The sequence below is a fragment of the Lissotriton vulgaris genome, unplaced genomic scaffold (genome assembly GCF_964263255.1).
Source record: "Lissotriton vulgaris unplaced genomic scaffold, aLisVul1.2 SCAFFOLD_494, whole genome shotgun sequence".
Taxonomy (NCBI): Eukaryota; Metazoa; Chordata; class Amphibia; order Caudata; family Salamandridae; genus Lissotriton; species Lissotriton vulgaris.
The window spans coordinates 524849-549946 of record NW_028243049.1 but is presented as its reverse complement, the minus strand read 5'-3'; the positions used below and the strand labels follow the sequence as shown (position 1 = coordinate 549946).

The 25098-nt window shown below is 52.8% G+C and overlaps 1 protein-coding gene across 1 annotated transcript in view; it reads right to left on the bottom strand.

The window, feature by feature from the left end:
• LOC147668722 (E3 ubiquitin-protein ligase TRIM11-like) overlaps positions 1 to 25098 on the bottom strand; it is a 193275-nt gene that overhangs the window by 47128 nt on the left and 121049 nt on the right. Inside the window, exons 3-5 of the mRNA XM_086948473.1 lie at positions 20262 to 20492; positions 6752 to 6774; positions 3775 to 3890 (exon numbers count right to left, since the gene is read on the bottom strand). Of these exons, the coding sequence (XP_086804599.1) occupies positions 3775 to 3890; positions 6752 to 6774; positions 20262 to 20492 (370 nt within the window). The remainder of the gene's footprint in view (positions 1 to 3774; positions 3891 to 6751; positions 6775 to 20261; positions 20493 to 25098) is intronic.

Sequence of the window (25098 nt, the reverse complement as noted above, 5' to 3'; positions counted from 1 at the left end):
CAGTGAGGGACCAGGGTTCAGGTGAAGAGAAGTGAGAGCCACAGACAGTGAGGAGCCAGGGTTCAGGTGAAGAGAAGTGAGAGCTACAGACAGTGAGGGGCCAGGGTTCAGGTGAGAAGTGAGAGCTACAGACAGTGAGGGGCCCGGGTTCAGGTGAAGAGAAGTGAGAGCCACAGACAGTGAGGGGCCAGGGTTCAGGTGAAGAGAAGGGAGATCTACAGACAGTGAGGGGCCAGGGTTCAGGTGAAGAGAAGGGAAAGCTACAGACAGTGAGGGGCCAGGGTTCAGGTGAAGAGAAGTGAGACCTACAGACAGTGCATGGACCAGGGATCAGGTGAGAAGAGAGAGCTACAGACAGGGAGGGGCATGGGTTCAGGTGAAGAGAAGTGAGAGCCACAGACAGTGAGGGGCCAGGGTTCAGGTGAGAAGTGAGAGCCACAGACAGTGAGGGGCCAGGGTTCAGGTGAAGAGAAGTGAGAGCCACAGACAGTGAGGGGCCAGGGTTCAGGTGAAGAGAAGGGAGATCTACAGACAGTGAGGGGCCAGGGTTCAGGTGAAGAGAAGGGAAAGCTACAGACAGTGAGGGGCCAGGGTTCAGGTGAAGAGAAGTGAGAGCCACAGACAGTGAGGAGCCAGGGTTCAGGTGAGAAGTGAGAGCTAAAGACAGCGTGGGGCCAGGGTTCAGGTGAGAAGTGAGAGCTAAAGACAGCGAGGGACCAGGGTTCAGGTGAAGAGAAGTGAGAGCCACAGACAGTGAGGAGCCGGGGTTCAGATGAGAAGTGAGAGCTACAGACAGTGAGGGGCCAGGGTTCAGGTGAAGAGAAGTGAGAGCCACAGACAGTGAGGGGTCAGGGTTCAGATGAAGAGAAGTGAGAGCCACAGACAGTGAGGGGCCAGGGTTCAGGTGAGAAGTGAGAGCCACAGTCAGTGAGGGACCATGGTTCAGGTGAAGAGAAGTGAGAGCCACAGACAGTGACGGGCCAGGGTTCAGGTGAAGAGAAGTGAGAGCCACAGACAGTGAGGGGCCAGGGTTCAGGTGAGACGTGAGAGCTACAGACAGTGAGGGGCCAGGGTTCAGGTGAAGAGAAGTGAGAGCTACAGACAGTGAGGGGCCAGGGTTCAGGTGAAGAGAAGTGAGAGGCACAGACAGTGAGGGGCCAGGGTTCAGGTGAAGAGAAGTGAGAGCCACAGACAGTGAGGGGCCAGGGTTCAGGTGAGAAGTGAGACCTACAGACAGTGAGGGGCCAGTGTTCAGGTGAAGAGAAGTGAGAGCTACAGACAGTGAGGGGCCAGGGTTCAGGTGAGAAGTGGGAGCTAAAGACAGTGAGGGGCCAGGGTTCAGGTGAAGAGAAGTGAGAGCTACAGACAGTGAGGGGCCAGGGTTCAGATGAAGAGAAGTGAGAGCCACAGACAGTGAGGGCCCAGGGTTCAGGTGAAGAGAAGTGAGAGCTACAGACAGTGAGGGGCCAGGGTTCAGATGAAGAGAAGTGAGAGCCACAGACAGTGAGGGGGCCAGGGTTCAGGAGAGAAGTGAGAGCTACAGACAGTGAGGGGCCAGGGTTCAGGTGAAGAGAAGTGAGAGCCACAGACAGTGAGGGGCCAGGGTTCAGGTGAGAAGTGAGAGCTACAGACAGTGAGGTGTCAGGGTTCAGATGAAGAGAAGTGAGAGCCACAGACAGTGAGGGGCCAGGGTTCAGGTGAAGAGAAGTGAGAGCCACAGACAGTGAGGGGCCAGGGTTCAGGTGAAGAGAAGTGAGAGCTACAGACAGCGAGGGACCAGGGTTCAGGTGAAGAGAAGTGAGAGCTACAGACAGTGAGGGGCCAGGGTTCAGGTGAAGAGAAGTTCAAGCCACAGACAGTGAGGGGCCAGGGTTCAGGTGACAGAAGTGAGAGCTACAGACAGTGAGGGGCCAGGGTTCAGGTGAAGAGAAGTGAGAGCTACAGACAGTGAGGGGCCAGGGTTCAGGTGAAGAGAAGTGAGAGCCACAGACAGTGAGGGGCCAGGGTTCAGGTGAAGAGAAGTGAGAGCCACAGACAGTGAGGGGCCAGGGTTCAGGTGAGAAGTGAGAGCCACAGACAGGGAGGGACATGGGTTCAGGTGAAGAGAAGTGAGAGCCACAAACAGTGCAGGGACCAGGGATCAGGTGAGAAGAGAGAGCTACAGACAGGGAGGGACATGGGTTCAAGTGAGAGCCAGAGACGGTGAGGTGCCAGGATTCAGGTGAAGAGAAGTGAGAGCTACAGACAGTGAGGGGTCAGGGTTCAGGTGAGAAGTGAGAGCCACAGACAGTGAGGGGCAGGGTTCAGGTGAAGAGAAGTGAGAGCCACAGACAGTAAGGGGCCAGGGTTCAGGTGAGAAGTGAGAGCCACAGCCAGTGAGGGACCATGGTTCAGGTGAGAAGTGAGAGCCACAGTCAGTGAGGGACCATGGTTCAGGTGAAGAGAAGTGAGAGCCACAGACAGTGAGGGACCATGGTTCAGGTGAGAAATGAGAGCCACAGTCAGTGAGGGGCCAGGGTTCAGGTGAAGAGAAGTGAGAGCCACAGACAGTGAGGGGCCAGGGTTCAGGTGAGAAGGGAGAGCTACAGACAGTGAGGGACATGGGTTTAGGTGAAGAGAAGTGAGAGCCACAGACAGTGAGGGGCCAGGGTTCAGGTGAGAAGTGAGAGCTACAGACAGCGAGGGACCAGGGTTCAGGTGAAGAGAAGTGAGAGCCACAGACAGTGAGGGGCCAGGGTTCAGGTGAGAAGTGAGAGCTAAAGACAGCGAGGGACCAGGGTTCAGGTGAAGAGAAGTGAGAGCCATAGACAGTGAGGGGCCAGGGTTCAGGTGAGAAGTGAGAGCTACAGACAGTGAGGGGCCAGGGTTCAGGTGAGAAGTGAGAGCTACAGACAGTGAGGGGCCAGGGTTCAGGTGAGAAGTGAGAGCCACAGACAGGGAGGGACATGGGTTCAGGTGAAGAGAAGTGAGAGCCACAAACAGTGCAGGGACCAGGGATCAGGTGAGAAGAGAGAGCTACAGACAGGGAGGGACATGGGTTCAAGTGAGAGCCAGAGACGGTGAGGGGCCAGGGTTCAGGTGAAGAGAAGTGAGAGCTACAGACAGTGAGGGGTCAGGGTTCAGGTGAGAAGTGAGACCTACAGACAGTGCAGGGGCCAGGGTTCAGGTGAGAAGTGAGACCTACAGACAATGAGGGGCCAGGGTTCAGGTGAAGAGAAGTGAGAGCTACAGACAGGAAGGGACATGGGTTCAGGTGAGAAGTGAGAGCTATAGACAGTGAGGGGCCAGGGTTCAGGTGAGAAGTGAGAGTCACAGACAGTGAGGGGACTGGGTTCAGGTGAGAAGTGAGAGCCACAGACAGGGGCCAGGGTTCAGGTGAGTAGTGAGAGCTACAGACAGTGAGGGATCAAAATATAATATATAAAACCTGTGTGATGTCCCTCCGTAGTGTTATCACTTGATTACTGTATGTGGTCACAAATGCTTTACACACTGCCTCTGTGATAAGCCTGTCTGCTTGTGCCAAGCTACCAAGGGCGTGTGCATGGGTTATTTTAGGAGTGTACCCCCTTAACTTGGATAGAAGCAAGGGTCCCTATTTGTCACAAGTACCTACCTGTGCCAACTAGATACCCCGAAATCTAACAGTGAGGATGAAGGGGGCACCCCAAGGCTGTTACCTGAGTTTGTGTGTTTAGTTCTGCTGCATGTATGACCCCCCCCAAGCCCCTCCGGCCCCTCAGCTGTGAAGTCCTCAGGGCTGGACTCACTCACCTTTGATCTTCTTCACTCTTTCCATCAGGTAGGAGTGCTGCGAGCAAAACCTCTTCACGGTGTGTTCACGTTCAGCAGCATCATCCTCGGGCTTACAGATCGTCAAATTTTGAGTCCTGAGAACGAGATAAGAGTCAGAGCAGAGATCAGGGGCACACAGGCAAGAGGTGTCAGGCAGAGGCAAGAGATGTCAGGCAGAGGCAAGAGATGTCAGGCAGAGGCAAGAGGTGTCAGGCAGAGGCAAGAGGTGTCAGGCAGAGGCAAGAGGTGTCAGGCACAGGTAAGAGGTGTCAGGCACAGGTAAGAGGTGTCAGCCAGAGGTAAGAGGTGTCAGCCAGAGGCAAGAGGTGTCAGCCAGAGGCAAGAGGTGTCAGCCAGAGGCAAGAGGTGTCAGCCAGAGGCAAGAGGTGTCAGCCAGAGGCAAGAGGTGTCAGCCAGAGGCAAGAGGTGTCAGGCAGAGGCAAGAGGTGACAGGCAGAGGTAAGAGGTGTCAGCCAGAGGAAAGAGGTGTCAGGTACAGGCAAGAGGTGTCAGGCACAGGCAAGAGGTGTCAGACAGAGGCAAGAGGTGTCAGCCACAGGTAAGAGGTATGAAGCAGAGGTAAGAGGTGTCAGCCAGAAGCAAGAGGTGTCAGCCAGAAGCAAGAGGTGTCAGCCAGAGGCAAGATGTGTCAGCCAGAGGCAAGATGTGTCAAGCACAGGCAAGAGGTGTCAGGCACAGGCAAGAGGTGTCAGGCACAGGCAAGAGGTGTCAGGCACAGGCAAGAGGTGTCAGGCACAGGCAAGAGGTGTCAGGCAGAGCAAGAGGTGTCAGGCAGAGGCAAGAGGTGTCAGGCAGAGGTGTCAGGCAGAGGCAAGAGGTGTCAGGCAGAGGCAGAGGCAAGAGGTGTCAGGCAGAGGCAAGAGGTGTCAGGCAGAGGCGTCAGCCAGAGGCAAGAGGTGTCAAGCAGAGGTAAGAGGTGTCAGGCAGAGGCAAGAGGTGTCAGGCAGAGGCAAGAGGTGTCAGGCAGAGGCAAGAGGTGTCAGGCAGGGGCAAGAGGTGTCAGGAAGGGGCAAGAGGTGTCAGGAAGGGGCAAGAGGTGTCAGGCAGAGGCGTCAGCCAGAGGCAAGAGGTGTCAGGCAGAGGTAAGAGGTGTCAGGCAGAGGCAAGAGGTGTCAGGCAGAGGCAAGAGGTGTCAGGCAGAGGTAAGAGGTGTCCGGCAGAGGTAAGAGGTGTCAGGCAGGGGCAAGAGGTGTCAGGCAGGGGCAAGAGGTGTCAGGCAGAGGCAAGAGGTGTCAGGCAGGGGCAAGAGGTGTCAGGCAGGGGCAAGAGGTGTCAGGCAGGGGCAAGAGGTGTCAGGCAGGGGCAAGAGGTGTCAGGCAGGGGCAAGAGGTGTCAGGCAGGGGCAAGAGGTGTCAGGCAGGGGCAAGAGGTGTCAGGCAGGGGCAAGAGGTGTCAGGCAGGGGCAAGAGGTGTCAGGCAGGGGCAAGAGGTGTCAGGCAGGGGCAAGAGGTGTCAGGCAGGGGCAAGAGGTGTCAGGCAGGGGTAAGAGGTGTCGGGCAGGGGCAAGAGGTGTCGGGCAGGGGCAAGAGGTGTCAGGAAGGGGCAAGAGGTGTCAGGAAGGGGCAAGAGGTGTCAGGCAGGGGCAAGAGGTGTCAGGCACAGGCAAGAGGTGTCAGGCAGAGGTAAGAGGTGTCAGGCAGGGGCAAGAGGTGTCAGGCAGAGGCAAGAGGTGCCAGGCAGAGGTAAGAGGTGTCAGGCAGGGGCAAGAGGTGTCAGGCAGGGGCAAGAGGTGTCAGGCAGGGGCAAGAGGTGTCAGGCAGAGGCAAGAGGTGTCAGGCAGGGGCAAGAGGTGTCAGGCAGGGGCAAGAGGTGTCAGGAAGGGGCAAGAGGTGTCAGCCAGAGGCAAGAGGTGTCAGGCACAGGCAAGAGGTGTCAGGCACAGGCAAGAGGTGTCAGGCACAGGCAAGAGGTGTCAGGCACAGGCAAGAGGTGTCAGGCACAGGCAAGAGGTGTCAGGCAGAGGTAAGAGGTGTCAGGCAGAGGTAAGAGGTATCAGGCAGAGGTAAGAGGTGTCAGGCACAGGCAAGAGGTGTCAGGCAGAGGTAAGGGGTGTCAGGCAGACATAATGGGTGTCAGGCAGAGGCAGGAGGGGTCAGGTACAGGATGGGATTATTCCTAGGGCGGCTTTGAAAGGAGGAAGAGACACTAATAGTTTTATGCTAAACTGTACTTTATGCCCTCCAATAGTCTCTTCGCAGTGGCTTAGATCTAATTCCCTCAGGTTTAACTGGGATAAGACTAAGGTAGCTGCTTCCCCGGGCTCCTCCATGGCTTCTTGTAGTGGCTTTTTGGCCCGCTGGACTATAACTCACAATTAATGCGTTGATTGTTTGGAATTAGAAGTTTATATGGACAATGATCTATCCCTCTGTACACATGTTCATAAAACTTTCTTGGACTGAGGAGGCTGTACGTAAAATAGTGTCACTGTTGTCCTCAAGCTCTCTCTTGTGGTGCTGAGCATCATTTTGAGTAGGCGCGACTATGGCCCGCCTTGTTTTAGGGCTTCAAGCCATCTTGTTCACCGCCTGCATTGAAGACACACAGGTGCCGCATCAAACCTTGCTCTCTCTCTGCCGCGTTATTCTTCTACCCCGAGGCCATGGACTCTCTCCATTGGCTCCCAGTGACCCATGACATTCAGTTGAAATCACTGTCTATAGTACATAGGACCTTCCACCACATTGGACCGTCCCTTCTTTGACACAAATCACAACTTTTCATTCCACCTAGACAGTAACGTTTAGCTAATGCTAAATTGTTGAAGGTTTCAAATTTGGGAAAGCCGTGCTTGTGGTAGAGCCTTCTCCAGGCAGACTTCCTTCAACTACACAAGGAACCTTCACGCTTTGGAAAGCTTCGTAGGCCTGCCTCTATGAGCACTTACAATTACTACTTTGTTGCAGACATATTTTACCTGAGAGCAGGAACATACCTGGCGATGGAGTTCTGTGCGACCTAGAAAGAGAAAGAACAAGAGAAAGTCAATATAAACACCCCTGGCATCATGGTGTGAGTTGGTTTAGATGTTGAGGAGACACAGACTTGTCATTTTGGGAGATACTCTGTGCTATGTGCGCTCTCACTGAGTCTTCGGACTCTGCCAGTCTGGGTGATGTCAGGTTACTGAGAAGGTGTCATCAAAAGGCAGCGGGATGTTAGCCTGGAGTGCTCCACCACTGCCGGCTGGGGGGGTCTCTCCAGAATGGTCTGACCTACTTTCCTCATGCTCCCGGTGAGATAGAGCCTGGAGCTAGGACAGGCTGAAAATGTGTAAAATTGTGTTGTGTTACCTGGTACTTGGAATAGACTTATGTTACCTACACCTGGTATGGGATAATTTGGGATAATGCCAATATTCTGCATTAAAATCTTGTTAATATTCTGAGTTTGACAGAGCGGGCGCCTCTCCGCACAATGCTGGCGCTCACACTGCACCAGTCTGCTGGTTGCTCCACTCAGTCTAGAGTGGGGAGAAACACGTGGGGCAGATTTATCATTTATTGCCGCAAGACAGCGCCGCAAGACAGCTGGCTGTGCTGCATGGAATGGAGAGGGCAGGAAAGCATCCTATTTACCGTGATAGGACTCACCCCTGCTCTAGCCCGGCCTTGGTGCACAATCTGTTGTCCAGCGCCAACGCAGAAACCCTTGCCCCATGGTGTAAGGGTGCCTGCATTGACGGGACACCTTCCTGCACACAAACAATAGTTTGAAGTGTTTTTCTTTTTGTGAGAGTCCTCAACAGGAAACAGGAAACTCCTGATGCAGCTCTGTCGAAGGCGCACAATTATGAGACATTCCCAGGGTCACCGGTGTTGGTAAATCAGGGAATGTTCCAGAAAGCACCTTGGAATGTCTTCCTAGTGCAGAGCACCGCACGACAGCGACTGGGTCTGCCCTGCATTAGTCCAACATTACCAAGCAACGCAGAGCCACGCAGGGCCACATAGAGCCACGTAGGGCCACGCATGGCCACGCAGGTCCACAGAGGGCCACGCAGGGCAACGCAGGGCCACGCAGGGCCACGCAGGGCCACGCAGGGCCACGCAGGGCCATGTAGGGCCACGCAGGGCCATGTAGGGCCATGCAGGGCAACGGAGGGCCACGCAGGGCCCGTAGGGCAACGCAGGTCCACCCAGGGCCACGCAGGGCCACATTAGGCCACGCAGGGCAACGCAGGGCAACGCAGGGCCACGCAAGGCCACGCAGGTCAACGCAGGGTAAACCTGACTTCAGGCAACCGATTGATAATAGGCCTGGGTTTGCACAATCCAGCTGTGGGCATTCTATGGTTGGTTGTTTTTAAACTGTCCACATAGAAATCATTATTTTCTGCTTTTGGGGGCGCAGAGAAAGCGGCACCTCCAGGCTTTGGCTGGGTAGGAATTGGTGGGGGTGCTGTGACCTTGTCTGGCTTCATGAACTCTGGTAGGTTGTGTTTTCAGCTCTTTATGATAATGCTCATTATTGATTTGTGTATGTGCAATTGTTGTTTTTATCTATACATTACATTCTAATGAACATATGTTGAGCTATCAGCCCACGTTGATGGTGAAAATTGACTTTTGCGCATTACATACTCGCTGTGGCTATCACCAAAGATCTCTAAGGGAAGCCGTCTCACCTCATCAAACACCAGTCCCTTCCGGGACAACACAGAGAAACTGCCCTGGTTCTGTGGGGGGGGGGCAGAAGAAATGAAAGGGTCAGAATGGCCCACTGTGAGACTGTAAGGTCATGGTGGCCATAAAAGGAAGCCGCCTCATGGTGGAAGGACCCCACCTGTGTATCAAAGGAGAGACCTTGTGGTGCCATGAGGAGGTGATAATGGAGGGCAGTGGAAGCGTCAGAGGTTATGATTTTCAACTGCAGGGTCAGCGTGGGACCCCCAAGTAACTTTATAAACAAACAGCATGTGTGCTGCTCTCAAAGGGTACGATGTTTTAGGTAATAGTTTTTAGTGTTTTATTTTTTAAATCAGCAGAAAAACAACAGTAGAATTATTGGAAGCTGAGACAAAGACAAATAATGCACCAATCCTAGAAGGAAGCAGGCACTGAACAGCCCTAAAAATTGAGGCACATGACAATCCGGCCAAAATTACCAAGGTAACTGCAAAATGTATTTATTTATTTATTTATTTATTGATATTTGTAGAGCGCGGCGAATACCCGTGGGCGTCTCGGCGCTAAATAATCCCAGCGTTTTATAAGAAGTATCCCATTAAAACAAACTACACTCTCCACTTATCATCACTCCTTACAAACCAGACAGCACAAGAAAAATGAAAGATCAACATCAAACAGCAACCCCAGAGAACCCCACAATCATCCACACCAAAGTGTAAACAATAGCACCTGCTGCCCCATCCGTGGGAATGGAAGCATTCGAACAGTGCCACAATGGATACTGTTTATAGACAACTGAGGTTCTTGCTGCATTGACCCTCCATCCCCAGTGCTACCCCAACTGCATGTGTTCACCCCATGAAAATCCTAAACTGGAACTTTTCAGGTCTCCGCCCTAAGATACACCTCCCAGAGCGGCAGCTCTTCGTGAGCAGCTATGGTATTCTGATGCTGCAGGAAACCTGTAAACTTGGCATCTCCAGCCTCTTGTGTAAACCTGGCGTCTCCAGCCTCTCGTGTAAACCTGGCGTCTCCAGCCTCTCGTGTAAACCTGACATCCAGGCCTCTTGTGTAAACCTGCCGTCTCCAGCGTCTTGTGTGAACCTGGCATCGCCAGCCTCTTGTGTGAACCTGGCATCGCCAGCCTCTTGTGTGAACCTGGCATCGCCAGCCTCTTGTGTGAACCTGGCATCGCCAGCCTCGCGTGTAAACCTGGCATCACCAGCCCCTTGTGTAAACCTGGCATCTCCAGCCTCCAGTGTAAACCTGGCATCTCCAGCCTCGCATGTAAACCTAGCATCCAGTCTCTTCTGTAAACCTGGCATCTCCAGCCTCGCATGTAAACCTAGCATCCAGTCTCTTCTGTAAACCTGGCATCTCCAGCCTCTCGTGTAAACCTGGCATCTCCAGCCTCTCATGTAAACCTGGCATCACCAGCATCTTGTGTGAACCCGGCATCGCCAGCCTCTTGTCTAAACCTGGCATCTCCAGCCTCTCGTGTAAACTTGGCATCTCCAGCCTCTTGTCTAAACCTGGCATCTCCAATCTCTTTTGTAAACCTGGCATCTCCAATCTCTTGTGTAAACCTGGCATCTCCAGCCCCTTGTGTAAACCTGGAATCTCCAGCCTCTTGTGTAAACCTGGAATCTCCAGCCTCTTGTGTAAGCCTGGCATCTCCAGCCTCTTGTGTAAGCCTGGCATCTCCAGCCTCTTGTGTAAACCTGGCATCTCCAGCCTCTTGTGTAAACCTGGCATCTCCAGCCTCTTGTGTAAACCTGGCATCTCCAGCCTCTTGTGTAAACCTGGCATCTCCAGCCTCTTGTGTAAACCTGGCATCTCCAGCCTCTTGTGTAAACCTGGCATCTCCAGCCTCTTGTGTAAACCTGGCATCTCCAATCTCTTGTGTAAACCTGGCATCTCCAGCCTCTTGTGTAAGCCTGGCATCTCCAGCCTCTTGTGTAAGCCTGGCATCTCCAGCCTCTTGTGTAAACCTGGCATCTCCAGCCTCTTGTGTAAACCTGGCATCTCCAGCCTCTTGTGTAAACCTGGCATCTCCAGCCTCTAGTGTAAACCTGGCATCTCCAGCCTCTTGTGTAAACCTGGCATCTCCAGCCTCTTGTGTAAACCTGGCATCTCCAGCCTCTTGTGTAAACCTGCATCTCCAATCTCTTGTGTAAACCTGGCATCTCCAATCTCTTGTGTAAACCTGGCATCTCCGGCCTCTTGTGTAAACCTGGCATCCCCAGCCTCTTGTGTAAACCTGGCATCTCCAGCCTATTGTGTAAACTTGGTACAAAATGGGGGGGTGATGGACGGAGCATCTGAACCAATCAAACACTCACACCCAGTCAACAGATCTGGGTTTAATCCATCACCGTTCTTTAGCCCACTCTGCCACCCCAGTTCAGACGTGAGTCCCTTGCTCACTTTGCCACTGGATTCAAGCAAGCCTGGCTGAAGACGGCTGTGATGCCATAAACCGGTCCTATGAAGCTTGTTTCCGGTCCAGGGAAGGCATGGCTTGGCAGTTCGGGCTGGACTGTTCCCATGAGCCACAGGGTCAGATTGATTTGCATATGGCCATGTCTGAACTGGGGTGGCAAAGTGGGCTAGAGAACGGTGATGAATTAAACCCAGATCTGTTGACTGGATGCGAGTGTTTGATTGGTTCAGATGCTCCGTCCATCACCACCCCTTTTGTACCGTCTCGTGTAAACTTGGCATCTCGAGCCTCTTGTGTAAACCTGGGATCTCTGGCCTATTGTTTAACCCTGGCATGTAAACCTGGCACCTCCAGCCTATTGTGTAAACCTGGCATCTCCAGCCTCTCGTGTAAACCTGGCACCTCCAGCCTCTCGTGTAAACTTGGGATCTCCAGCCTCTTGTCTAAACCTGGCATCTCCAGCCTCTTGTGTAAACCTGGCATCTCCAGCCTCTTGTGTAAACCTGGCATCCAGTCTCTTCTGTAAACCTGGCATCTCCAGCCTCTCGTATAAACTTGGCATCACCAGCCTCTCGTGTAAACTTGGCATCTGCAGCCTCTCGTGTAAACCTGGCATCCCCAGCCTCTTGTGTAAACCTGGCGTCCCCAGCCTCTTGTGTAAACCTGGCGTCCCCAACCTCTTGTGTAAACCTGGCGTCCCCAACCTCTTGTGTAAACCTGGCGTCCCCAGCCTCTTGTGTAAACCTGGCGTGCCCAGCCTCTTGTGTAAACCTGGCGTCCCCAGCCTCTTGTGTAAACCTGGCGTCCCCAGCCTCTTGTGTAAACCTGGCGTCCCCAGCCTCTTGTGTAAACTTGGCGTCTCCAGCCTCTTGTGTAAACGTGACATCTACAGCCTCTCGAGTAAACCTGGCATCTCCAGCCTCTCGTGTAAACCTGGCATCTCCAGGCTCTTGTGTAAACCTGGGCTCTCCAGCCTATTGTGCAAATGTGGGATCTCCAGCCCATTGTGTAAACCTCAGTACAAAAGGGGGTGGTGATGGACGGAGCATCTGAATCAATCAAACACTCACACCCAGTCAAAAGATCTGGGTTTAATCCATCACCGTTCTTTAGCCCACTCTGCCACCCCAGTTCAGACATGGCTATATGCAAATCAGTCTGACCCTGTGCCTCATGGGAACAGTCCAGCCCGAACTGCCAAGTCATGTCTTCCCTGGACCGGAAACAAGCTTCCGAGGACCGGTTTCTGGCATTCCAGCCATCTTCAGCCCGGCTTGCTTGAATCCAGTGGCAAAGTGAGCAAGGGACTCACGTCTGAGTATACCCTGCCACACTTATGGCGGCCAAAAGCGGTACAAAAGGGGGATCAAACCCAGATCTTTTGACTGGGTGTGAGTGTTTGATTGATTCAGATGCTCCGTCCATCACCACCCCCTGTTTTGAATCTGCTATTGAAAGAGGGTCAGGACATATTGTGTTTTGAATCATTGAGTGGGGGGTTGACTGAGTTCCCAGAAGGACATCAGCGAGATCCTCATTGTAGAGCAATAGGGGTTCAGATGAAGAAGCCCCAGGCTGAAGCCCTTTGTCACCATTGCATAAGAAGATCCCTCTTTCATAGCTACGGTAGGTGGAGAGAGCAAACAGTATCTGGAGAGGTGTCCAGTTCATTGGGTTCTCCAAGATGATCATACCAGTCCAAAGTGTCACTAGGGGTGTACAACTAGTGTTCTGAAGGGTCCCAGTGACCCACAAGCTCTTGTCGCCAGGGATGAGAATGGGACTGGTGCAGCCGTTGGGAACCAGCGGCACCGGGAGCACTGACATCGGGACTAGCACCGGATAAGGTGTTGATCCAAGATTGAATCATTGAGACTCCGTCAGAGCAGAGGACAGAGCCATTGGAGAGTAACCTGATGGAGCCTTCCTCCCCAACCCCACGGGTCGCATGGCCTTGTAAATCTCATTTGAGTAGAGATCAATCCGGCTCGCCGGAAATGGGGGCGCGAAGTGCAAACTATGACCTGCAACATTGATGTTCCCCACTCGTCTTGTCAATTGACGGATGAGGTGAAGTCAAAGTGTTTAGACATCATCTTCTTCTTGTGCCTCTTCCCAGAGTGTCCTAAGAACCTCGAGTCTGAAGAAGAGGACTTGGAGCTCCTGTAGTGGTCCTGCGACCTTCTTCTAGATCGATACCGAGACCTCATAGGAGTTGCGCTAGATGGTGTCGACGGTCAGGCCGTAAGCATCTTTAAGGACCGCTTCCTCAAAGCTTTTGAGGAAGCGGCGTCATGGTCCGACAGTCTGAACGACTTTGAGTCATGGTCGTCCTTTAGACACCATAAGCACACATGGTGCAGGTCGGTAATTGAAATGGTGCGGTGACAGGTGCCACGCGGCCTGAACCCTATCTTCCTATAGGACATTCCGTTGACACACAAACAAAGAATTTTTGACAAAATATCAAGAAAAGTCTGTCAAAAAGCGACAAAGGGGTAGCTCTTCTCCAGATCAATGCTAACTGGTGCAGAAAGAAAAGAACCGATGTCCGCACATCAACAAAGCCAATGAGGCCACATGGTACAGAACAAAGCCACTCAATGGCGCACAAGGGTACTGCTCATGGAAAAGTTTGCGGATCCAGTCTGACGGCTGGGAATTTCAAAGGTAAGGAATCTGCAGCTAGAAGTCTCGATCAGATTAGCAGTAAGTACAGTGAAGTGATACAGTGTGCAGTCATAGACTAAGAGATTGATTTAGATCTTGTCGGATCAGGCTATGCCTCTGCCTTTTATGATGGCTTCACCGCCGGCGTAATTGCCAGTCTGCCTGCTGTGTTTAGATGCCTGTGAGTCTATGGACGAAAAACTACCATAGTCCCGACGACCCCGCCTGGATTTGTCACCTGCGTCGATGGCATTATAGGCAGAAGCGGCTATCAGCGGCACTGTAGCCAAGGTTACTGCCAAGCCAATCACAATGTGCCTTTTCATTGAGTCAACTGTAGCAGGAATCCCTCCTAATCTGAGTTGGGGGAATCCAAGGACATTAGGTAAAAACGTACCTTTTTTACATTTACATTTACATCTTGTACCCCATCATCTAGGTACCTCCTTTGCTGCTCCAACTCAACCACGATGGCAAATGACTTCTATGTTGCGAGATCGAAGGTAAGCTACTTGTACAATTGTCCCATGCATCATGAGTTGACAATTGTCCTAGTCTCGTGTTTTTCTGCATTTCTTTTACAGACAATATTTCTCTGAAATGCAATATTGTTCATTTTCCTACCTATCAAGAGAAATTGAAACCACCTGTATTGACACAGAAAAATATTGCTGTTATGATGCTTGGGGATGTTGTGCTAGTGGTGCCTGTGGGTGGCAATTCAATAGTGTGTTCATGCAAAAATCATCAAAAGATGGGAGCAAGAGGTCGCTCTCCACTCGCAGAATCTATTCAAAAATGACCTCGATCGACAAAACACTTTAGATTTTTGTAACTTGTATTAAGCTGGTATTGTAAACTCACATGCTTGGCTATGCTAAATTATTTAGTCATGCCTACCTCTAAGTTTTTCTCGTTTCATTTTTTTTGTTCAACCATCCATAGATAATCTCACAGCCACCAAAGAACAAAATGTGAGAGAAGTCACAAAGTTCCTCACGCATGCACCATCCATGGAGCTACTGGTTGGTTCTCACCAGTTTGATCTTTCTGTCATCATTGCGACTCTCTTGATAGAAACTTATTAGAAAGAAAAGAAGTGTAACCTAACTCTTAGGCGCGCTTGAAGTGGTGAGAAAACATAATCACGTGTGGATAATGGTGTCTTCTATCGAACGTCTAGCCCCCGTAGTGTAAAGGAAAGTGAATAAACCTCCAAATAAAATATGAACAACTATTCCACACATTCTTTATTTTAATACACTCAGTTAAAAGAAGTGGCATAATTAGACCATTTTAACTTCAACAACAACATGTTTCATTGCCCACACAATTATCGCCAATTTCATCAGGGCGCGGGGACGGATCTCCACCTCACTGATGCTTTGAATCTGTAATGGTTGATAAAAAACAATGGGGGAGAGAATGGTAGTGCCAGAGACAGGGGAGAACAACATTTGTAGACAGTTCTCATGTGTTGACACTTTCAGGTTGCAGCACAACTCATGCGATGAGTTATCACAGAATGACTTGATTACAGTCTGGTTGCCAGGTGGACTCCTACCAGCAACTCACCAAGGGGGTAAAACTTTGCCTCCCCGCAGGGTACAGTGCAGCGAAACAGTGCACCTGTGAATGGACATAAATACAGCTTCACCGTCCTTAACGTAATGGTGAAAAGTCTTATTAATCCTCCAACATCGTTTGATTGATAAGAGTTAGAGGTAGGGTGACCAACCGTCCGTAAATTTCACGGACAGTCCGTAATTTCGGCCGTCTGCCCGTTGTCCGTGAAGGATTCTTTAACGGACGCCATTTGTCCGTAATTTTAACCCCAGGCACCGGTCGCACTACCCTACAGCAGGCACAGCTCCCACCCACCTCCCTTCTCGACTCTGTTCCAAAGCTCAGAAACCAGCAGCATTGAAGCGTCACAGCGGGATGGCAAACCTCACACCTCCAGCCCTTGATGACCCGTTAAGAGGTGCTTGAAGGTGACTGAGAGGGAGGGGCTGCAGCTTCAGGAGCAGGGGCATCTATTCAGATGCAAACAGCCCTGAATGCGCCATGTCTCTGCGATTTAGGAGGGCTTCACACATTTCCTTACTGCCCAGGGCCCCAAACATCCTAGAACCGGCCCTGATTACACAGCGGCGCAGCACTGGTTCTCTTCACAGAGCTTAATTAAATATTGTCACTACATTGTGAACAAACCTCAGTTCTTCAAACATGCAGTCTTAATGTAATAAAATAAAGAAATGGCACAATCGCACCCACACTGATTAACAAAATATGGAGGACAATCAGTCTCCTGGAGTATCTCCTGTAAGTGCTGTACATCACAGTGGGGGATGGCAAAACTAACATTTTGGAAAGAGCCCTACCCCACCCGGAAGAGACCAAGATTATACTAGAATACTGCATGCCCACCCTGGTGGATCCTGTTCCCCCTCCTGTGATGGCTCCTTCCCCGCCCCAGTGATGGCTCCCCCCCCCACCTCCACCCCCCCTCCCCCGCCGCCTGTGATGGCTCCTGTCCCCCCCTGTGGTGGATCCTGTCTCTGCCCTGGGTGGCTTCTGTCCCAGTCCTGGAATGGCTCATGCAGCGCAGGTGAAGTTCTTGAGGGGCCTCTTGTCAAAAAGGCTCAGCTCAAAATTAATATGAAAAGGTGGGCGAGTGAGTAAGTGAAGGGATGGCTGGATGAATTAGTGAAAGGGTGAATGGATGAATGAAAGATTGAATAGATGGATAATGAGAGAGGATGGATGGATTGATGAGTGAGTGGAAGGAGGGAAGAGAGAAAAGGGAAATAGCGGGATGTATGGGTGGAAGGGTAGCTGGATGGGTAAAAGGGTGGATGGGTGAGTGAAAGCATGGATGAGTGAAAAGGTGGATGATGAGTGAGTGAGTGGGAGGATGGATGAGTGACATGATGGATGGGTTGATGAATTTATAAATGCAAGGGTGAATGGATGGACGAATGAGTGAAAGGGTGGATGCACGGATGGATGAGTGAGTGAAAGGGAGGGTAGATGGACAAAAGGATAAATAGATGAGTGAAGGAGTGAAAGGATAAATGGATGAGAGAAAGGATGGATGAGTGATAGGGTCAATGGATGGATTCATGAGTGGATTAGTAGATGGATGAGTGGGTGGATGGATGGAAGGAAGGATGGCTAAGTGAAAGGGTTGATGGAGAGAGAAAGGGAGGATGGATGGATGACTAAAAGGGTGAATGGGTGGAAGGGTGAGTGGATGGATGAGTAAGTGAAAGGATGGCTGGATGTGTGAAAGGGTAAATGGCTGGATGGATGAGTGAATGGACATGTATGACCCCTTTACTTATTAGTATGAGTTGTCTTATTACTCACATGATTGGCTTTGCAGCCACCTATTTGTACTGGGTGATCTATTGATTTATTTGTTTAACTATGTTCCCTCATGTACCCCTCTATGTAGCGCTCTGATATCTGCGAAGATCTTGTTCGCGCTATATAAAACTTTGAAAATAAATAAATAAATAAATGGATGGGTGGGTGGAAGAGTGGATGGATGAGTGTACAGATGGATAGGGTGAAAGCGTGGATGGATGGATAATGGATGGATGAGTGAAAGGGTGGATGGAGGGATGGATGAGTGAAATGATAGATGGAAGGATGCATGATGGATAGGTTTGCAAATTGTTGAATATGTTTGGATATGGCTGGGCTTACTTCTATAGTATTGCGCGACCTCTGATGTGTCTGTAAAACGTATCAAATTGTCCTGTAGTTTTGTCCTGAATTTTGACCTCCTGTCCTGAATTTGTGTCCTGAATTTCGACCCTTTGTCCTGAATTTTTACACTCACCGTCCTGAATTTGCACCAATGCCAGTTGGTCACCCTAGTTAGAGGTGGATTTAAAAGTGTACTCCCATCGCGATCTGAAAAGGACATGTCTTCGGAATCGTGGGGAAACGGGCCAGGTCTGTATACTGACGCATATTACCTGTTGATTGTCCCGCTGTTAAATACAGAAAGCGTCTATCTGTAACGAGACCCAGCGTCTTGTATCTGTATCAAGAAAAGCCTCCTCTCTTACCGCTACGCCAGCTGTCTGCGCTCCAACGCTCCACAGGCACCGGAGACCCGAGCACCCTGCAAGGACCGGACCGGACCGGAGGGAGGCTCCTCCCCATCCTCCGGATGGAAACGAGCAGCATAGCAACTGATCGGTGACCGCGGGACCGGGGAGGGGGTTCTCCATGCTCAGACGTCACCAACAAGTTCACCGGAGGCCACGGACTCCTGGGGGCAATTCCAGCCATATCCCAGCCACACGCTCAGTCACAGCGGGCGCCATGCCGCCATCTCCCAATAGTGCCTATTTATATACACAGCATATCATGAACCCTACAAACACTTTGCACTTTTAACTAAACCTGCATTCTGAAGGGGCAAGAATAAGTGACGGCTGATCTATCAGCCCACTCATGGCCTACTGAAAAAGCTTTGCATTGAAGCCCTAGATCCCTGAATATGCATAAAAAACACCCCCACACACAGGGAACCAAGATTGCACACATACCACTCGGGGTTCAACCCTTCTGAACTGAAATTAATTCCGCCAGCGTCAGGGGTAGGCAGCCATTACTTCCTCGCTTCTTATATATGTACCTGTTTTGTGCCCCAAGTTGGCCCATATTAGCTATAGGTAGCTGGTCCATTTTACTGATGGTGCCCACGCGGTTCAATGTATGTCACCTCCTTACAGTATGTCTCAAGTCGTGAGGCTGGGGTCATCTGCCTACCCTATTCCAGTCAATGGAGTCATTTAACCCACCTGATCTACTTTTTCAGAAAACATCCAATCGTGCAAACATCACATACAAGTGTATAGACACAGCAATAAGTTATGCTTACCAGTCTCCACTCCACCAGGAACTCACTCAGCGAACCACAGCCAGGACTCCGCCAGCACAGCAGGACTTATAAATCCGCTTGGCACAAACCTGACGGCCTGAGGGCAAGGGAGTACTGCTAGCCAGCACAGAAGACCACTGCCAAGGTGGTGTATGGTCTATTGCCGCAACATCTAATTACAGCGGGCTGACAGCTGTCAGCTTCATGGAGCACTTGAAGCCACGGTGCGAAGCCAGTAGTCGCCGCGGTGCGATGTCGGTAGTCGCCGCTGTGCGATGTCAGTAGTCGCCGCAGTGCGACGCCAGTAGTTGCCGCAGTGAGAGGTCGGTAGTCGCCGCAGTGCGACACCGGTAGTTGCCGCAGTGAGAGGTCGGTAGTCGCCGCAGTGCGACGCCGGTAGTTGCCGTGGTGCGAGGTTGGTAGTCGCAGCTGTGCGAAGTCGGTAGTCGCGGCGTTGCGAGGTCGGTAGTCGCCGCGGTGCAAAGCCGGTAGTTGCCGCAGTGAGAGGTCGGTAGTCGCCGCAGTGCGACGCCGGTAGTTGCCGCAGTGAGAGGTCAGTAGTCGCCGCAGTGCGACGCCGGTAGTTGCTGTGGTGCGAGGTTGGTAGTCGCGGCTGTGCGAAGTCGGTAGTCGCGGCGTTGCGAGGTCGGTAGTCGCCGCGGTGCAAAGCCGGTAGTTGCCACGGTGTGATGCCGGTAGTCGCCGCGGTACGACGTCAGTAGTCGCCGCGGTGCGAGGTTGGTAGTTGCCGTGGTGCGCCGTCGGTATTCAACACGGTGCGACGCCGGTAGTTGCCGTGGTGCGACGCCGGTAGTTGCCGCGGTGCGACACCGGTAGTTGCCGCAGTGCGAGGTCGGTAGTTGCCGCAGTGCGAGGTCGGTAGTTGCCACGGTGCGAGGTCGGTAGTCGCCGTGGTGCGACGCCGGTAGTTGCCGCGGTGCGACGCCGGTAGTTGCCGTGGTGCGACGCCGGTAGTTGCCGCGGTGCGAAGTCGGTAGTCGCCGCGGTGCAAGGTCGGTAGTCACCGCGGTGCGAGGTCGGTAGCTGCCGCGGTGCGAGGTCGGTAGTCGCCACGGTGCGAGGTCGGTAGTCGCCACGGTGCGAGGTCGGTAGTCGCCACGGTGCGAGGTCGGTAGTCGCCGCGGTGCGAGGTCGGTAGTCCCACCAAGATCTAAAGCAGGCCCTAAATGTCTTATGTAGTCAACGACTGGCACCAACAGTCGGTTGTGCCATGGCCTGCTCATTAGGGGGGGCTTTAACCAATCACAGCCGAGAACTACACGTGATGGATCCTTCAGGTTCCCAAAGCCTTGAATCCTGTCGGGAAGCAGCGAGCAAAGTCCTATGAAGCACCTGTAACGGGACTCCGGCACAAGGCTCTTCCACAAGAAAGAATACGAGGTGAACCAGCAAAGTGGATTGAGGAGCGGGGTGGAATATGGGGATCAGGCCAGGTATCTTGAACCCCAGCAACTATGATGGTTGTGCATGGTATGTCGCTGATTTCATGGCAAAATAAACACTTTTCGTCCAGTTCTGTAGGTAGCTACCCCTTCTCTACTTCAGTTACTCCATGTCCAGTGCCAGGATACCCCTCGCGGGCGATAGTACGCTCTACAAATACACATAACATAACAAACCATTTGCTGCATTCTGCCTCTCTAGTCAAGTTCCTCAGCATGCACTTTCTGCCCACTCCCCCTGAATGATATGTAGAGTTGTGCGTGTGCCCTCTAGGGCCTAGCCCTCAATAAGTAAAGATTAACTCTAGTTCATTACAGCTCTGATCCCTTCTCACCTTCAGGAAATCGATGTCTGGCAGGAGACACCGCTCTTCAATTTCTGTCAGCAGTTTGGTGAAGAAGTTCTGTTGCTTCTCCAAAGCTGGCACTTTCCCCTGATTCTTCTTGAGGGTCTCTTGATGTTCCTTCTCCAAGTGGGTGAGGAGGATTCGCTTCTCCTTTTCAAGAAACTGTTCCAGTTCAATAAACGGGAGCAATATTTTTGGATGCTGGCTTCTGAATATTCCCTTTAAGGAAAAAGATGTAAAGAGATATAAATGCAAATATTTCTGAGTTGTAATTATTTAAAGTACATTTATAGCTCTTATACTGACATGGTTAGTAATCGTGTGTCTTAAGTGTCCTAGAGACAGCAGCTCCCTTTTCACTGAAACATTAGGGCGCATATTTATGAACAAATTCACAGAATGATGCCAAAAACTTCGCGAATCTTCAGCCGCACAAATACATTTTGTGAAATCAATATAAAGAGCAAACACCATTCTGAATTGGTGCTTTCCTGCCACCAGGGGCGTGATATCCACTACCAAGGAGCCCCTTGTCGGACCTGGCCCAGCATGTACTCATCAAAGAAAACACAAACCACGCAAGGAAGTGCACAGGTATAACATGCATCCTTTGACCCGGATGTTCTCTCCAGGACAGACAGGCTTCTGCCTCCAGCCTCATCACGCAGGTTGTAAACACAGGTCTGTCCCTGACAGGCGCTTCCTGCCTGTGCTGTGCCGCCATCACTGCCGCCACCATCACTGCCCCAGCATCACTGCCCCCCCCCATCACTGCCCCCCATTACTGCCCCCCATCACTGCTGCCACCATCACTGCCGCCCCCAGCATCACTGCCGCCCCCAGCATCACTGCCGCCCCCAGCATCACTGCCGCCCCCAGCATTCACTGCCGCCCCCAGCATCACTGCCCCACCATCACTGGCACTCCCCCTGAAAGATATATAGCCATGATATATACGGCCATCTGGTCGCCCCATTGCAAAGCATTGCGTGTGACCAGGTGGCCAAGGAGAAAGGTGCGACCAGATGGCCGAGTCTGAAAGGACTCCCAGCTGCTCTCGCCTGCCTATGCAGGGCAAGGCTCGGGGGCTCCACTTCCTGTGGGCTCGGGGACCCTGGCTGGGCCTCAGGCACGGGGATGACCACCAGAGCTCTCGGGCCCAGACGGCTCTCGGGAGGACTGTCCGGGACCCATAGAGCTCGCCCCGGGACTTTGCCATGCCATTGGCCCGGAGGAGGGAGCCCCGGACGCCTGGGGGAGGACTGCCCGGGAAACATGGCGCCCATCCCTGGCGCTTAGCCATGCCCTTGGCCTGGAGGAGGGAACCCCGGATGCCCGGGGGAGGACTGCCCAGGAACGATGGAGCCTGTCCTGGGCACTTTGCCATGCCACTGGCACGGAGGAGGGAGCTCTGAATGCCCGGGGGAGGATTGCTTGGGAACCATGGAGCCTGTCCCGGGCACTTTGCCACTCTGTTGGCCAGGAGGAGGGAGCCCCGGATGCAGGGGGAAGACTGCCCGGGAACCATGGAGCCCGTCCCAGGCACTTTGCCACACCATTGGCCTGGAGGAGGGAGCCCCAGATGCCTGTGGGAGGACTGCCCGGGAACCAAGGAGCCTGTCCCAGGCACTTTGCCATGCTGTGGGCCCGAGGAGGGAGCCCTAGATGCCTAGGAAGGTGTTGACGGGGAATAGCCCACCTGATCCCCGGCAGAGAACCGCCAGCCCAGGAGGGGTGTCCGGGCATACCCTGCCCCTAGTAATTCAGAGGAAGGCTAACCCGCTTTCTGGGAACCCGCACGCACAGAGTGACGGAGGGGACCCAGGCCGCAGAGGTGCCAGGCCGTGGAGGTGCCCGACCTCCTGGAGCCCACCATGGCAGCGGGGAGGCAAATGGCACCTCATCCGGGCTTCCAGGGAAGACCGGCCATCTGGTCGCACTATTGGAAAGCATTGCGTACGACCAGATAGCCCAGGGGAAAGGTGCGACCAGATGGCCGAGACCGAAAGGACTCCCAGCTGCTCCCGCCTGCATACACAGGGCAGGGCTCGGGTACTCCGCTTCCCCTGGGCTCGGTGACCCTTGCTGGGCCTCAGGCACGGGAGGTCTGCCGGAGCTCTCGGGCTCAGACGCCCGGGGGAGGACTGCCTGGGACCAATGGAGCCTGTCCTGGGCACTTTACCATGCTGTTGGCCCGGAGGAGGGAGCCTCAGACGCCCGTGGGGAGGACTGCCTGAGACCCATGGAGCCCGTCCCGGGCACTTTGCCAAGCCGTTGGCCTGGAGGAGAGAGCCCCGGACGCCCCAGGGGAGAACTGCCCGGGACCCATGGACCTCATCCTGGGCACTTTGCCACACCATTGGCCTGGAGGAGGGAGCCTCGGACGCCCGGGGGAAGTCTGCCGGGGAACCATGGAGCACGTCCCGGGCACTTTGCCATGCCGTTGGCCTGGAGGAGGGAGCCCAGGATGCCCGGGGGAGGACTGCCTGGGACCCATGGAGCCCGTTCCGGGCATGTTTCCATGCCATGGGCCGGAGGAGTGAGCCCCATATGCCTAGGGATGTGTTGCCCGGGCATAGCCCATCTGGTCCCCGGGAGAGAACCGCAAGCCCAGAGAGATGTCCGGGCATACTCTGTCCCTAGTAATCCAGAGGAAGGCTCCCCTTCTTTCTGGGAACCCGCGCGCACAGAGTGACGGAAGGGACCCAGGTCGCGGACGCGCCCGACCTCCTGGAGCCCTCCCTGGGTTCGGGGAGACAAATGGCATTTCATGGGGTCTTCCAGGGAAGACCGGCCATCTGGTCGCCCCACTGGAAACCATTGCATGCAACCAGATGGCCAGGACTCCCAGCTGCTCCCTCCTGCCTACACAGGGCAGGGCTTGGGGGCTCCGCTTCCCGTGGGCTCAGGGACCCCGGCTGGGCCTCAGGCACAGGGACGACCTTCGTAGCTCTCGGGCCCAGACACCTGGGGGAGGACTGCCCCGGACCCATGGAGCCTGTCCGGGGCACTTTGCCATGCTGTGGGCTGGAGGAGGGAGCCCCCAATGCCTAGGTAGGTCTTGCCCGGGCTTAGCCCAGGCAATAGCATGGTCCCCGGCAGAAAACCGCCATCCCGAGAGGGGTGTTTGGGCATACCCTGCCCCATGTAATCCGGAGGAAGGCTACCCCGCTTTCTGAGAATCCATGTGCACAGAGTGATGGAGGGGACCCAGGCTGCCGATGAGCCCGACCTCCTGGAACCCTCCCTGGAATCGCGGAGGCAAATGGCACCTCATCGGGACTTCCAGGGAAGACCGGCCATCTGGTCGCCCCATTGGAAAGCATTGCATGCGACCAGATGGTCAAGGGGAATGGTTTCCTAAGGTGCTGGGCCCCCAGGTTAAGGTAAAGGCCATTACAGGAATCTAATCTGGCCAATATCAACGCGCACATGACCAGTCATTGTGAATTTACTGGGATGAAAGAAAGGATCTTTCTAATTTTCCTCAGGATAAAAAAAGTAGAAGCTGTCAGGGCATTGATTTTTGGACCGGGCATGTTGTAAGCGCCCTTTCAAAATACTAAGGTATCAATCTTTTGCTACCTAAATGCGGTCGCAAATCATGAACAAATTACCCATCCCTGAGTTGGGGAGGTAGGCCATTTGCAGACGGGGGTCCCTTTACATTTCTGTATGTTGAAAACTTTGGGCCCGATTCAAAGGCAAACTTACACTTTTATGTAGGTTTACTATTTTTTTGCAATTCATGAATTTCCAGTTATTAGTAGGTTTACAACTGCAGGGACTCCGCAGTTGGAGCGGAGCGCTCCACGCATAAAAAGATAAGATTGTGTGGAGTTCTCCACCCCGAAAGCGCAGTCTCCAAAGTCAAAAACGTATTATAAACTTGAGTTTGTGAGTAGCAAAAAAATTGTGAATTTACACAAAATTTTACTTTTGTGAATCAAGAACTTTCTTTTTCTAATGCAGCAGCAAACAGTATACTTTATTGAAGACAGTCACAGACATGGTGGCCTGCTGAGCTCTCAGGCCAACATACCCGTGAGGGCCATCAATCACAGTAAGTAGCAATTTGTCGCCTAACTCATGAATATTAAGGCAGTAGTGCGGATTATGTGCCCTATTAGTACAAGTTGCTGCCAGTGCTTTGAACGAGTCTTTAGTAAGCCAGGCCCCACGTGCTGTCGCAGATGCTCTCGAGTAGTGTTGACAAGTTTGGTGGAGCTGGGAAATGGGGCAGTTTAGCCTTATACTTCTTGATACTCTTTTTTTCCTTTGCTTTCTGAGTTGGGATTCTGTGTCAGAATCCTGAAAAGGCTTCCCTATCCCTTTGTTGGTGTTCTAGAGATGAAGGAATAAACTTATGCCATGAGCTGAAGCAGATTCAGAAAAGGGGGTGGTGATGAACAGAGTGTCTGAATTGAGCAGACCACTCTTACCCAGTCCAAAGATCAGGGCTTGATCCATCACCGTTATTTATCTCACTGCCCCATCCCAGCTCAGAACCTGGCTATATGCAAATCAATCTGTCCCTGGCCCAGTGCATCATGGGAACAGAGCAGACTAAACTACCAAGCCAATTCTTCACCAGAAAGGAAACAAGCTACCGGGGACCGGTTTCTGGCATTTCAGCCGTCTTCGGCCCGGCTTGCTTGAATCCTGATGGAGCAGTGAGAAAGGGACTCATGTCTGAGTATACCCTGCCACACCTATAGTGGCCAAAATCGATTCAGAAAAGGGGGTGGTGATGAACAGAGTGTCTGAATTGAGCAGACCACTCTTACCCAGTCCAAAGATCAGGGCTTGATCCATCACCGTTATT